Source organism: Herpailurus yagouaroundi, unplaced genomic scaffold (assembly GCF_014898765.1).
Source record: "Herpailurus yagouaroundi ecotype Mexico unplaced genomic scaffold, PumYag 210, whole genome shotgun sequence".
NCBI classification, from domain to species: Eukaryota; Metazoa; Chordata; class Mammalia; order Carnivora; family Felidae; genus Herpailurus; species Herpailurus yagouaroundi.
In genome coordinates, this window is record NW_024412441.1 from 6,517,256 (window position 1) to 6,532,046 (window position 14,791).

Sequence of the window (14,791 nt, forward strand, 5' to 3'; positions counted from 1 at the left end):
GTTAGGTAAAGTGGGGAAGGAGGACAGAGGAGGGAAGGGAGGGAGAGGGAGGAGAGGGAGAAAAACAGAGGATGAGAGAGAAGAACATCAGTCAACTTTATTATAGATTTTCTCTTAGAAAAACATACGCAACCCCCTTTTACATAACGTAATTTCTTTTTAAGAACTTCCCAAGTGTTCCAAACCAACTCTAGGTAGAGAATAAGACCACAGGCATGCTTTTTCTCCCCAATAAAGGCAGCATTCAGGGTTGGCATGGGGCTCTTACCACAACACAATAATTAGCTTTTCAGAAATAGACAATAATTTCTGTTCTTTACGTGAAGGACATTCAAAAAGTATCACCACATAATCACTGGCCTGAAATCTGGGTGGTTCACTCCATCCATTTAGTCACATGGAAATATTGAGTGAGGGTGTGTTTGTGCGTGCGTGTGCAGGCAGTTGAGTGAGCACTGTCCACGCTCCACTTTTGCCGCCTACACAGTAGCAATGTGACTGTGGATAAGTCCCTGTTCTCCAATGTCATCCTGGGGTGACTGCACGGATTCTAAGTACTCTACAGAATTAAGAGGAAGGGCATGTGGCAAGGCCTAGCATAGCACAAGCTTAGAAAAGATGCTCTCCAAACCTCACTTGCTACTGAAACTAAGACTTGAGGAGGGCAGTCTGCCCATGACTCACCACTGCTGCTGGGACTCCATCTCCTCGGAAGCCTTCGTGCTCGGCTCGGGAGAGGGCGGCCGCCTCTTCCTCTCCTCTTCCTCTTGCTGTCTGCGCACTTCCAGTAACTCCAACTGAGAGAGAAAACGATAATGTTCAGCAGAGCCCCAAACTTTGCTCCAATTAAGGAAAGCGTTCTAGAGGAACCCAGAAAGCCCTCCTGTCTGAGTTTTCCACACTGGATCACGCTGGACAACCAGAAACTCTAACATCCAGCAAGATGGCACTGGGATCACAGGATCTGCAGCTACAACCCCAAACTACTGCAAACAGAGATCTGTGTGACACACAGTCCTAATCCATGGGGTTTGCATGTCCCCTGGGACATGGGTTTAATTTCTAAACCAACTATGCAGCTTTCAACTTCGTTTAGGAAGAAAGTACCTGAGCGTGAGCGTCCACGTTTACTTCCCATCAGAGCTCAAACACCAGACACAGAGCTACAATAAATCTCAATGAGGCTTCTTGTGCTGTGGTAGGCATTTGTGTTCAGCTCAAACCCAAATAACACATAAACAAAAGCCACAGGGTAGTCTAATTGAAACTAAGCCATTCCATAAGCAGTATGTACGTACTAAAAGTATTCCGTTTGACACAAAGTATGCAGGTATGTTTTAAGTCCCCAGACCTGTAGAAACCAGGAAGAACACCATTTTTGTACACCATAAAGGATCAGCTTTCTACCAGGAGTACAAGTGTCATAGGAGAGGAAATACCAGTGAGTAAGCCCTATTGTAAAGCTTTAATTTTAATGGTGACAGAAGAAACAATCAGGAATGGGGAGAATTTTCAATGGTTTGGGATCCAGCTATTACTTGACAGAAATTCTAATTCTGAAAACCTGAAGAAAACTGCAAGACTAACAAACTCACCTAAAAAGCAAAGCTTTCATGAGATATAAGAAGAAAAACAGATGAAAAGAGAAAAGCAAAGCCCACTCAATCAATTCCCCGGCAGGTAGCTATCGTAAAAGTGATCACAAATCTAGGTATCCAGGAGTAACTTAGGGAGTAGTTGTCCTGGATAGTCTCCCAGGTCCTGGATCAAGAGAACAACCATTTCAGGAAGGTCCTCACTGTTTCTAAAAACAGAATAACATGAATTCTCTGGTCTAGGTGGTGAGCAGACAGAAGCAGCTGCCAATGGAAACCAACAAGCAAAGCACCCCCGGCATCCAGCAGTCACTTACCGTTGTCAGCCTTTCCAGGGCAGAGAACCTCTCATCCCAGGTTGCTGCAGACTTTTCAAAAGCCTCGTGGCGCTTGATGAGCTTCTCCACCTCATCCACACTCTGGCCTATTTCTCGGCTGGATAGGTATGGCTCTTGTCCGAGCAGCCAGGCCTCGGCCACACTGGCGTCCCGTGAGAACTGGTGGACCTCCAAAACTGCACAGAGTACCAAGAGTGAGTGCTGGCCAGCAGGGTGACCTGGCAATCAGGGAGGGCACTGCCCTCTGGTGGCAGCTGCCCACACAACCAGTCTATAGTCTAAATCTGCGCTGTCCAGCAAAAATGTAACGTGACCGACATATCCAACTTTAACTTTTCTTGTAGCCACATAAAAAAATAAACTGATGAAATTTAATAACAAGCAGGTCAAATTAAGAAGTATATTTTAGATAGCCTAATATATCAAACTAGTATCATTTCAACATATAAGCAGTATAAAAAAATTGAGAGATGGAACGTTTTTTCCTTATGCCTTTGATATCCAATGTACATTTTATACTTATAGCACCTCTCAATTTGGACCAGCTCCATTTCAAGCTCTCAAGAGTCACTTGTGGATGGTAGCTACCACATTGGACAGAGAATAGTGCAGGCCTAGAAGGTATGCTCTACTCACTCAGCTCTACACCAGGGAGACAAGCCTCAGAGCCCTGAAGGAATTCAGTCTACACACAAAGACTAGGCTGATGAAGGAGGCATTCATCAACCACCCTTTCTGGGATGGTAGTTATAAGTTTTATTTCGAGGGGCTGAGAGGGAGGAAAGGATATGGGGAGTACTCTGGAAAGTGGGGACAATATGGGCTAAGGCTTCTGCTTTCCTCATTCTCAAAACATATAGACCAAATTCTCATCCAAAGAATGTTCAAGAGCAGGACTTCTTTTCCAAAAGAGGGCTCTAGCCCAAAGGGTAACGTGCCTTCATTTGGTATTTTATACACATTTTACAAAAGGCCTCCTGGGTTCTGTTTCTAGTGAGCACCCTTGGTGTCTGAGAATGGGGTTCTAATACATGAACAGAGCCCAGAGCCCCACACATGCAGAATGGCAAAGTATGGCAAATAATGCTTGAGCTGGGCTACCTTCAGTGTTCATACCTATTATTAAATGCTATTCCCAATACTCTATGTTATAAACTCTGTGGTAGCTCACATATTCCTTTATAAAATCAGATGAAAATTACAATCTACCTCAGAGGTTCACTTGAATAAATGCAGAAAAATATATAAAACACTTAAAATAATGCCTAGCTCACTGCAAAACCTTTATAGTTGGTTGCGTTTATTAAGTTACCAACCTTCTTCTAAGAACACCAGATATAAGAGGTAATCTGGCCAACTCTCTACCATCTTGACTGCAGTAATAATTCCTCTTAAAGATAACTGGAGGAGGAAGGGACTTCAATCTGCACTCTTCTAGAGGGATACTAAGTTGTCATTTCCAGTCTGTTCCTAAAGAACACCCAAATCCCATTACAACACTGAGATCAATCATGGGATAAACAGTAATAAATACACCCCAGGGAACAGGGAACTACTTAAAAATATTTAGCATGAAATGGTGAAATAAGGCATTAAAGAAGAAGTATTTAGAACTCCAGAAATCATTAAGTGATAACATCACATCAAATCAATTAAAACAGGAAACTAAACTTGCATGCTTTCAATGGACACCCAAAAAGAATGGAAAAATTAAGTATGTCCTTACTCAGTCTTAACCATTCCCATCGGTCTTCCCACTTGTCAATCATTTCTTTTCTCTTTTCCGTCAACTGCAATAGCTTTTCCTTGATCTTGAGAAAAGAAGGACAACAGGGACAGCTTAACAGATTGTACCACATCCACCTAACCTCCCCTTGATGGGCCACTTCAAAGAAGAAAATACATTTTCTGTAGAGACCACTACTAAGCCAGGGAGTATCTAAGGACTACTCAGTTAATTTGTGTACTGGAGAGAAAAACATGACAATGTGCCTTCCAGAAGGGACTGAGACGAAGGCTGGGCTCCACCCAAAGCTGCTATCATGAGGAGGCCAACAATGCACTGAGCCCTCTCCAGATTCTGGAGCTCCGGAGGGTAAACACACTCAGGAAGAGGGGGACAGTGAGAGGTGCAAAGCCCTGACTTCTTTGAGAGAACAACCTAACCTTTCATCAAGTGGGTCACACATGCTGACTCATCATTTACCCCTGTATTACCATCATTCTAACTGGAATTAGCAACCTTCCACTAACAGCAAGCTGACCTAGAGGACATGTGACAGATAAGGAGTGGCACCCAGGGTGAGTACTGATGGAGGAGGTGACAGAGGATGGAACTCCAACCTGGGGCCCTCAGAAATTGTCTTTTGTGCCAGACTCATTGGCTCTGGGCCTAGAGTCTTCTTGTGTAACTATACCACACACACAGGAGAGCAGCAAGGAAGTTTGAAATACATGTAAGCATATCTATGTATGAATGCACATATATATTTCTCTGTATGTGTGTACATGCATATATACACATACATACACACTCACAATAGAAAGTTATCTCATGTCTTAACACCAGCTGCACTCACCCCAGGGCCCTAAAGCAAACAGCGTCCTACCTCCTCAGATGCATAGTGCTTCCTCGCCAGTAGGGATTTCCCAAGTTCAATGCAAGTTGTAAAGCTGTCATTACGAGCATCGATTTCAGCTTTGATACCTTGATGATTATTCATTAATAGTTCAACAGATGATACATCCCTAAAATTAGACAAATAATACCTCCTTTAGGAGATCAAGTTTTCCAAATAAATGTGCAGGTTTCAAAATACGTCATCAATTTCAAGGAACTGTTCACTAGCACAATATACAATGGTACAATATGACTTTCAGGTCTGATTTACAGTCTGAGCTTAGGCTGGGTCACTGAGTTAAAGCATAATAATGGACTAATTCAGGGCCAGTGATAAAACCTAACATTCAGAATAAGGTTTCTCTCATCTGTGTGTGTGTGAGCACCTGAGTAATTCAAAAAGGTTTCCAGGCAGGTGCCAGGAAAACCACTGGATTTCTGTTCAAACTTTTGTACCCTAATGGGTTAGTGCCAAAGGTTCAGGACGTGTTCAGAGCAGCAGATATATCCTCTCCTAATTCAGAGACATAAAGAGGCACCCAGAGCTGGAACCAGCTTAGAAATCAACAACTGTAGAGCTGTGAGAACTTCTCATGGATCAAAACCTAAAGTCCTGATCTGGGAAATACAGCTGCTTTTATATATATATATATATATATACACACACACATATATATACATACACACACACATATATATATATGTGTTTGTGTATATGTCTGTATATATATATACATACAGTAATAAGAACATTTCTTCTCTATTACACTGGGGGGTGGGGCTAGCAGGGGTCAACTGGAGTTGTGCATGTACCTGCCTGTTCATCTATTAGCTTCTCTTCACTGCTTTGCATCAAACATGGCCAAAGAGAAGATCTCAAACAAATATTAAATACTCATCTCAAGATGCCATTTAAGCAGATGGTAAGGAATAAGAGACATCTTTTGTAACATGTATGAAAAGGGATAGAGTGGTTTTTAATCTAACAGATACAGAAAAAGAACTAAAAAAAAAGCCATCTCATTCCAATGATGAAGTAGAGCTAGTCATGCCCAAGGCATATGGCTGCTTGAAGCATGAGGCCCAGAGAGAGCAAGAAGGCAGCAGTGAGTGTGGAGCATGGGGATGGGGACATATAGAGGGCTTGAAAATACTGTGCCCTGTTTCCCTGGCAACTGTGTGCTAGAGACAGCTAAAGCAATGGAAGCTGTCCCAAACTGCCACCAATCCTGTTCTGGCCTTGAAGCTCTCCACAGAGGTCCCTGGTTCTCCCGAGAAGATCTCTCTCGAAATCACCTGGGGTCAGGAAGCCGGATCTCCTCCCACCCAGGAGGCCACGAAGGTTACCTTGGCTTCTCCTGGGCTTCAATCTGCCGGATGACGTCTTCCATCCACAGCATGAGGTCTCGTACCATGCTGAAGAAGCGGAACTTGTCCCCCGTGTCCACCAGCCGCACCCTGCGGCCCTCACAGGCATCCAGCAGGGCCTTCCAGGCTTCCAGGACCTCATTCTCCCGCTTCTGGATGTCGTCAGCCTTGTCACCCGCGTAGGCTGCCTGTAGACGGGCCGCATCCTCCTGCAGCTGCCTGACCTGCAAAGCCACAGTGGGGAATGAGCCAGATCGGACAGGCGGGCCTTCTCTCCATTGCCCCACTGCTCCCTTCATGCACACCACATGCTGTTCTGCCCGCCCACTAATGGGACCACCAAGTCAAAACAGGGCCCCTGCATCCCAACAGGCTCACAATTTCACCCACATTGGAAAAATCAAGTTCACTATAAATGTACTGAACTAGATTATTGAGTTCAGCGTAAACGGTGAGACAGTGAAATACTACAGGACTGTCTCTAGGCAGGACACCTTGGTTAGGTCTACTGGAGGTTGCCTGGGATGTAAAGACAGTACAGAAAGCACAAGGTACATACTCAAATATAGTAAAAAAAAAAATTAGCATGTAATCTGTTCCTGCAGCGTACAGATGGTACTTTTATCATGAAACAGGAACTGCCATGAAGAATTCACTTTGAAAACAAGTTTTCCATTATTATGTGATGTTGCTCATGAAAACAACGTATGAATTATCTGTAAGAGTGCTCACATGTGACAGTTCAACTTGAAAAACAAAAATACAGAATCTAACGTAGCTCAAAAAATTGACCGATGCAGGGGCACCTGGGTGGCTCAGTGGGCTAAGAATCTGACTCTTGATTTTGGCTCAGGCCATGATCTCACAGTTTGTGAGATCAAGCCACACTGGGCTCTGTACTGACAGAGTGGAGCCAACTTGGGATTCTATCTCTCCCTTTCTCTTTGCCCCTATCCTGCTCACACTCTCTCCCTCTCAAAATCAATTAATTAAAAAAAAAAAGCTGACTGATGATGTCTAAGAAGGTGAAATTTTCACCAGCCATATTTCAATAAAAACTTTGCAGAACAAGAAATGCAAATGGGCATTAGGAAAAGATGCTCCATGGAGATACTAGAATTTGTCATCTATTAGTTGGCAAAAATTCAAGTCTGATGATGTCTCTGCCAGTGAGCTGATTCACGAATGATAGGACAACGGTCTACAGCTCCTGCAGAAGGCATGGGCAGTATGTATCAAAATTACAAACATAGGTACCTTCTGATATATGAGTCCACTTTGGGGAATTTATCCTGGATAGAGTTATGCACATTTAGGAAATGAAATATACATCATTCATTGTAGTAGTGTCTGCAAAAGCCTAAGACTGAAAATAAATGTTCATCAGTGAGAATCCGGTTGCATTAATAAGGCTCTTCCAGAGTCATGAAAAAGAATGAGTAAAGGCCCTACATACACATGAAAAGTGTTCCAGAATGATGGCTCTATCAAAAAAGCAAAGTGCAGACAGTGCACCTAATATCTACTTTCTATGTGATAAAGGGGGAAAACAAGGATCAGCTTTCACCTTCTTTTGAGGAGGGAATGGAATGGAGATAGGCTTTTACAAGAGAAAGTAGATTTTTCTCTTACACATTAGTAGTGCTGTACTGCATACAACATCTAATTAAAAATACATACATATGGGGGAATAGACATTCAATCTTTATTTACTGAGGCTATGTAATCAAAGTTCGCAGACAACTGTCATCCAGGACTGCAGGAGCCTTTAGAGGTCTGTGAGGGGAGTATGCCGGTAAGTATCACCTGGGGATGTATGTGGGGAGAAAAGGAGCAGGGATGGACAACACTGGGGCTTTCAGGGAGGAAGATACTGACCCAGACCACACAAAAGGACTTTAGGTGGTGGGAGGTTAAAGAAAACAAATTTCTACAAAAGATTCAGTGAAGTTTGTTTTCCCTGATGATCTGATTTTCATATCCTGACTTCTGCAAATCTACAATTATGGCTCAGGTATAATTCAAATTACAATGAGCAAGTTCCTAAGAAATTATTGAAAAGCTAATTTCCTATATGACTAACCAAATCTTTCCCTACAGTTAAAAAAGCCCAAACAAAAACCCAAAATCTTTTCCGGTGCCTCTGGTTGTTTTAAAACAAAACAATCCAAAACCAACCAAGTGAACAAAAAACAAGGTGGAGGAGGGATAGCAAAAGTGAAAATTCCCACACAAATGAACCACTGCTTTAAGAAGACACTGAAGACCACCACTGCATGCAAATGTCCTAAGGCTCCAGTGCAGAATGGAGTGGGCCGGTGTGAGGGTTAAAGGGCCAGGAAAGAAACACCAATGGCTTCTGGGAGCCTGCACCAAGTGCCTTCCCTCTATTCTGATTCTGTTACAATAAACTGGATTGGGTCGACATTTGCAGAAGGGGCATGCATACTATTAGAAATGCAAATGGCCTCATCCAGCAGGTATCGTGAGGTGGAGACTCTCAAGACTCAAGGGAGTGTACTCCTGTCCACCCTCAAGATGAGATGGGCACCCTCATCAGTCTGAGTCTCACAAGGTGAAGGGATTTAATGAAGAAAATAAGAGAGCAACTCCATCACCTCTGGGGTCTGCTGAAGTTCTAAAACTAAGTGATTTTTACAGGTACAGAGGAAAGACCTCCTGTTGGTAAGATGTGTTCTAGCTCTGCCTCTAGGGATCTCAGAGCTTCTCCCAGTCAGAGAACACTTACAGAGCTCTCACAGGGACGTATCTTTTGCAAACAACATCTCAATCCTCAAAGCATTAGGGAATGGAAGCCTAGAGAGGTAAATTAAACTTGCAGTGATACAGAGCAGCAGGCCCGGTTCAAACTGGCATCTGCCCCTCTACGGGGGGGCCTTACTCCAAACACAGGTGAGACTGCATTGTTATGGATCCTCATTCATTCACGTGGTGCTCCAGGACCTCATGTGCAATGAAAGCCTCTGAATGTGAAGCTGACAAGTTGTCACAGAGCTGGGGAGTCCTCCAGCTCTGAAGGAAAGATTGGAAACGCTTAAGGTACATGGTAGACCCTCCTAAATTCTGCTTCATACAGACCCTCGGCCACTCCATGTACCTATTTTCAAATATTTCCTCAATACGTTCTATCTCCTTGGTGGAAAAGCTAAAGTCACTTAATATACATGGAGCCCCATGCACAACCCCAACTGTGATCTGTTTCTAGTAGGTGAGAAGACAATGGTGGTAAAGGTGGTTCCTCCAGAGAAAACCCCAAAGCAGACCAAAGAATGGTAAGGACAATGGCACTGGATAGGGGTCAAGCCCATAGTCAAATCTTGACCATGTGTTTTCAGAAATAAAGATTCACTGATACGCAGTCATGCTCCTTCATTTTCGTATTGTCTAGAGCAGCCTATGCTACAATAGCCACGCTGAGTATTTGCAACAGGGACCATGCATCCCACAAAGCTGAAAATATTTACCATCTGCGCTTCTATGGAAGAAGTTAGCCGATCCATGCCCTGGATTACCAACGTGCTCTTAACAGACAAGAACAAAACTCCTAATCTACTCTGGGCTGGTATCTTTAATAGAACTGCCTTCTTTTTTAGAACTATGAAGTTTAGGAGAAAAAGATACAATTTATTTTTCATCTAAAAGTCAGAAGACTGAACAAGACACTGTGCAGAGATTAGAGAGGGAACTAAAGCATGATTATACTATAAGTTCTTACTGCTATACTGTTACCACTTTGTCAAACATCTTTTAAAGAAAGTCTTTCTGTTAGGCATTTCAGACAGGGGCAGTGGGGAGACCAGGCATATTAAAGCATTAGACTCTTGTTTTCCCTCTTTCCAGACATATAACTCAGACCCTGATGGATGGAAAATAATAAGATATTATTTTAGAAATTATTCTGGGTGAATACACTAACATAGTACTAATTCTTGCTGAGAAGGTCTATAACTTGCAAATGTTTGCAGGTGCATCTGGTTTGTTTATTTTAATTGTGGGGATATTCACTTAATAATGTCTGTACATGTGTCAAACTGAGAATTTTATGGACTGAATTCTCCTAAATGGAGCATAATAACAATGTGTGTGTAGAGGTGTGTGTGTTTAATTTGGGCAATTCTTTGACGCATGTTTTGAGGAGCCAAGGAATGGAGAGAGATCCTCAGTGATGCACAAAGATGCTCCCCACCATCCATGGGCATCTCCCTAACCCACCTGAGTGCCCAGAGCCTGGATGTCATGCTCAAACGTGGTGTGCATTCTCTGTAAGGTCTCCACTGTGTTCTGATCTCTCCCAAGCTCCTCGGGGAGTTTCTTGTGTTTGTCCTGTATGCGCCCAAAGATCTCCTTGGCATCATGGTAAAACTTGTGCAGTTCATAAGAGGCGGCGAGAATCTGTGTTCTCGTGTCGATGAGCTCCAGGAGGTCAGCCCAGGCTTCGTTGAGCCCATCCTTCCACTCGGCGATGGTGGCGGCATCCGAATGACCAGAGTTGATGAGCTCATCTGCCATGTGATTGACTGTGTCCACACGCTCCTGTCCAATGTTCCCTGTGTCTCTGGCAAATTCCCGGAATCGTTCTTGTAACATCTGAAACAGGAATAAGCACGAAGAAAATCGGTAAGACTACTATGAACATTTTATTTCTTGATCACATGAATGTCCTTTGGAAAGAAACAATATGTGTGATGTCACAGGTCTTAGCTCTAAAACTCAAATCAGGCTTCCTTCCTGCCCTGTGTCGCAGAGCAAGGCCCTGGCTCCATCTCTTTTCACTACTGGAGAAAGGCATGGAGAGGTCAGACAAGCTAAGTCAGAGTTTGCCTGGCAATAAAAAGCTGAGCTGGAACTAAACCCCGTGACCTCTGATCTGAGTCCAGGGTGTCCAATGTGCTCACAGATAAGGAGTCAAGCAAGCACCCCTGCCCAGTGCACCCTGCATGGCCACCCCTGCTCTGCCCAGGGTACTTGCCGTGACATGCTCGTAGTCCTGCCCCAACTCATGCGACCCTGCGACCACCTCCCTCTCAGCGATCCACTGCTCCAGGTCGTCCACCTCCCGGTTGAGCTGGAAGAGCCTGTGCCTCTCGTCCAGCTTGCCCCTCCGCTCTTCGGCCAGGTCTTTCAGACCCGCGTACAGCTTGTCCACTTTGGACTGCCGCATGCTGATGCGCTCACTGGAAACGGGGGTGGGAGGGGCAACAGGTAAAGGACCTTAAATGTCAAATTTTCTTCAGGGAGAAAACAAGTGAAGGGAAAATGCCAAGAAAACATCTTACATAAAATTTCTCAAAGGAAACTTCCGATTCACCTATTTGGCCTAAAAAATAAAACTGAAATTTGACGAGTAATGAAGAGCCAACACATAAAAAAAAAAACAAACAAACAGTAATTAAGGCTGATGGCCATCCTGTGATGATGGGGGGAGGTGGCGAGGAGGAGAAACCCTAACTCTCTGCACTGCTGGCTCTGTTAAGTCAGGATTTCCTTTGACATTACAAGTTAATGAAAAATCCAGGAGCTATCTTCCTCTCTCAAGAACCATGCTACTTAAGGGACAAAAGATAACCCTGTCTGGCACACACCTCCACCTTCTCTGGGGTGTATGCTCTCCCCTGCCACTCCTGTCAAGTGGGTCCTGGGAGTACTGCATCCCCCTCCCTCCCGCGCCCCGCCCCCCCCCCCCCCCCCCCCGACGGTCTTATAACAGGAAATCAAAGAGACAAGGACTTCTTGATGCCGGTCCCTAGAGACTAGGAAGGCCACTTTCCTGGGACTTCTATCATGAATACATGAAGGACCCCCTACACCAACACAGCCACCACTGACTGCATCTTCAACCTGCCTTAGTTACTACACAAAGCCGATTCTCTTCCTGAGTTACAAAGGCAGTTACATAGCAAGCCTAAGATAACTGCCATTGAAGTCAACCTGTGAACATGGTATAAAATTGGCAAGTACCACACACATATCTTCTGTAATTCCCAACGTGCTTGAAGGACTTGACATGCAAGAGTGAGGAAGCGGTATCATCCTGCTCTTTGTGGGAGCTCAATTATTTTACAGGTCTGTGCATTCTTGTTCACCGCTCCTGCTCAAACTCATCATCATTTTCCTAAACTGGATGACTTTCAACCCAAGGGTAGGTTTTGATAACTTGTATCTATGCAAATCAATTTGTAGTTTTGCCTCATGACACCAATACTTTTTCAAGAGGGCCTAGGCTCACAAGAGATATTTAAACCACAAGAGCAATTTCCTAATGTAATAGTTCACCCTTCCCATTCAGCACAGACCTGTTGGGTCTATTTTAAAAATGCTTCCCAAAGACCTACATCACCAGTTACTCAATGCTGTCATCCATTTCCTTTGGCATTGGGACAGAATAAAAACCCTCGCTGGGAAGAACCAATAGGCCAGTCTCTTGATAAAATAGTACTCACCTTTCCGGATGGCTGTCAGCCACCAGGGCCCGGCTGGTCTTAGAGAGCTGATGCACGGTCTCTGCATAGTCCTCCACGGCTTGTTCCAGAATCTGGTGCTTCTTCAACATGGAGACGGCGCTCTGCTCATCCTGCAAAGATGGGGTCACAACCACAGTAGCCCCCTTTGACTGACACCACCTTAAGGCAAGACCAGCTGACTGCATCATGGGTGGAAGGAAGAATCATCAGAAAGAACAAAACCATAAGGAGCATCAGTATGAACTGGACTGTATGCACGTGGGAGGCCTCTGTGAAAGACGAACACGAGGATCATACAGAATGAGTGAGACCCCTCTGAGGTACAGGGTAAAGCCCAGGAAACCAAGTGTATCCTGGCTGGCTGAGACTCCTCACAGTCTAACACCTGTGTAGATGACTGCATCTTGGAACTCTAAAAACTTTCAAATTGTCTCAAAAGCATCTTGTAAAGTTTAGGTGATTCTATTAATTAAAGAGAGCAAAAAGGACTCTAGCAAATATCTATTTAAAAAAAAAAAAAGAAGAAGGAAAAAATGAGAAGAGAAACTCAGTCTTAATGACATGTCAGGACTCACACAAGAAGATTCTGTGTCAAGGGGAAATAGCCAGATTCCAGCCACCTTAATGCATGTGGTGCGCTCCCACCTGTGACACTTGAAGGCAACAATGAAATGTTTCACAAAGACACAGCCACCGGCAGAAAACAAGCTCGGGGTCTGAGTTGGAGGCTCTTAGGGAAAAGCTGGAAACGTCTCTCACCTTGGCCTTCTCCTCAGACATCATGTACAGCTCTTGCTCGCTCATCCACGCCTCAGCCTCAGCAGCATCGAAGTAGTACTGCTGGGCCCTGTGCGCCTCCTCAAGCCGCCTGTGACGCTTCTCGGTCTCCTCAATGAGGAGACCCCATAGCTCCTTGAGGTCAGCGAGCCTCCGTCGAATGGCTTCGGCGTTGAGGCTGCTGCTGTCGGTGACAATGTTTTGGCTCCTCTCAAAGATGTCATCAATGCGAGGCTGGTGCCCCTGGATTTCTTTCTGGAGGGTCTGTGGGAACGGGGAACACACAAAAAAGGCTTGCTGAGCCGCAATGGCAGGCTGTTTCATGAGGGCCAAGGGGAAATAGTGAACCTTCAAAGCTCTCACACATTCTCTGCTCTGTAATTTGGAGCAATTATTTATCAGACTGAGCTAGCCCAAGCAGAAATGCTTACCTGATTTTTCTTTATTAACAGCTGCACAGTCTGGAGGTTGTGGCCATGATCTGTGGAAGTTGCCAAAGGCATCCTCTCTCCAACCCACAACTGGAAAAAATTACAAATTTAGATGGTCAGGACCACTCAAAAAGAACAAATACTTGATGCAAACAAAAGTGCAATAGAAGATTAGCAGGGAGGCCAGCTTGAGAGAGAAGGCGTATTCGATCCCACTGGGAAGGGCTGCCCGAGGAGCCTGCCCTTCTTGCCCAGTACAAGGTGAGGGCTAGTCTTTCAAAGCTTACTTCATCCTCGCTGCTGGATCCCCTCGAGTCCTCACCCTTAATTTATTTTTAAAACTACTATTCTAGAGGCAGTAAAAGCCTAGAACATCTTTAGAATGTCAAAGAGAACAGTAGAGTTGCATTTTGTATGAATATATAAAAGCATGGGCTTTCACAGCCCAACTCACCAATGCAGCTCAAAGTGAGTCTAACAAAGAAGCAAGAATGTCCTAATTAAGGCAGGACAGGTAAGGAAGTTTATGGAAAAGCCCCTTGCATAGTGATGGTCTACTTACAATCTCATCCTCCACATCCCTGTTGAACTGATGGATCTCTTTAGAGGCCAGCAGATTATGCTTTCTTTCATTCAAGGGCTCCAGCAGTTCCATGAACTTGGTCTGCACAGTGAGGCGCTTGCTGTCCACCTCATCAGTGCTCTTCCCCTCCTGACTCAGGGCCTGGGCCTGGCTCTGGAGCTCCTCGATCTCCTTCTTCCGCACCTCCATCTGGTTCTCCAGCATCTGAGAACAGAAAACAGACCAATTGTCACACCTGAGACAAGGGAAAACACACACAGTCCACAGTCCTATAAAATGTTTTGAGCACTGGCCAAAATGGAAGACCGAATATTAATTTATATAATGGAGAGCCCAAGAAAGGATTCTTAACATCTATGAAAAATCATTAATCCCTTCCCAGGATTTTTAAACTCAGGAACAACACTCGAGTTTATCCAGGAATTCAGAAGGCAAATGACAAGAGAAACAAGAATTAATTATGGGGAAAGGACAGTCTTCATCTGCTTGTTCAGATGCCATAACGATGCTGGAAACCCATTTAACCATCAGGAAAAGGTAATGGAACTTAAGGTTCCAGTTCTTTTAGGCAAAAGGAATAGCTAATGTCATCATCAT

At 44.4% G+C, this 14,791-nt stretch overlaps 1 protein-coding gene across 4 annotated transcripts in view; it reads right to left on the reverse strand.

Moving 5' to 3' along the window:
• Positions 1-14,791, reverse strand: part of SPTBN1 (spectrin beta, non-erythrocytic 1) — a 199,741-nt gene that overhangs the window by 14,866 nt on the left and 170,084 nt on the right. For all 4 annotated transcript variants that reach the window (XM_040453723.1, XM_040453724.1, XM_040453726.1 and 1 more), the window contains 11 exons: positions 14,174-14,398; positions 13,612-13,701; positions 13,163-13,444; positions 12,383-12,513; positions 10,912-11,116; positions 10,155-10,529; positions 5,901-6,145; positions 4,543-4,681; positions 3,660-3,744; positions 1,913-2,109; positions 685-797 (listed from right to left, as the gene is read on the reverse strand). In XM_040453723.1, the coding sequence (XP_040309657.1) occupies positions 685-797; positions 1,913-2,109; positions 3,660-3,744; positions 4,543-4,681; positions 5,901-6,145; positions 10,155-10,529; positions 10,912-11,116; positions 12,383-12,513; positions 13,163-13,444; positions 13,612-13,701; positions 14,174-14,398 (2,087 nt within the window). The remainder of the gene's footprint in view (positions 1-684; positions 798-1,912; positions 2,110-3,659; positions 3,745-4,542; positions 4,682-5,900; positions 6,146-10,154; positions 10,530-10,911; positions 11,117-12,382; positions 12,514-13,162; positions 13,445-13,611; positions 13,702-14,173; positions 14,399-14,791) is intronic.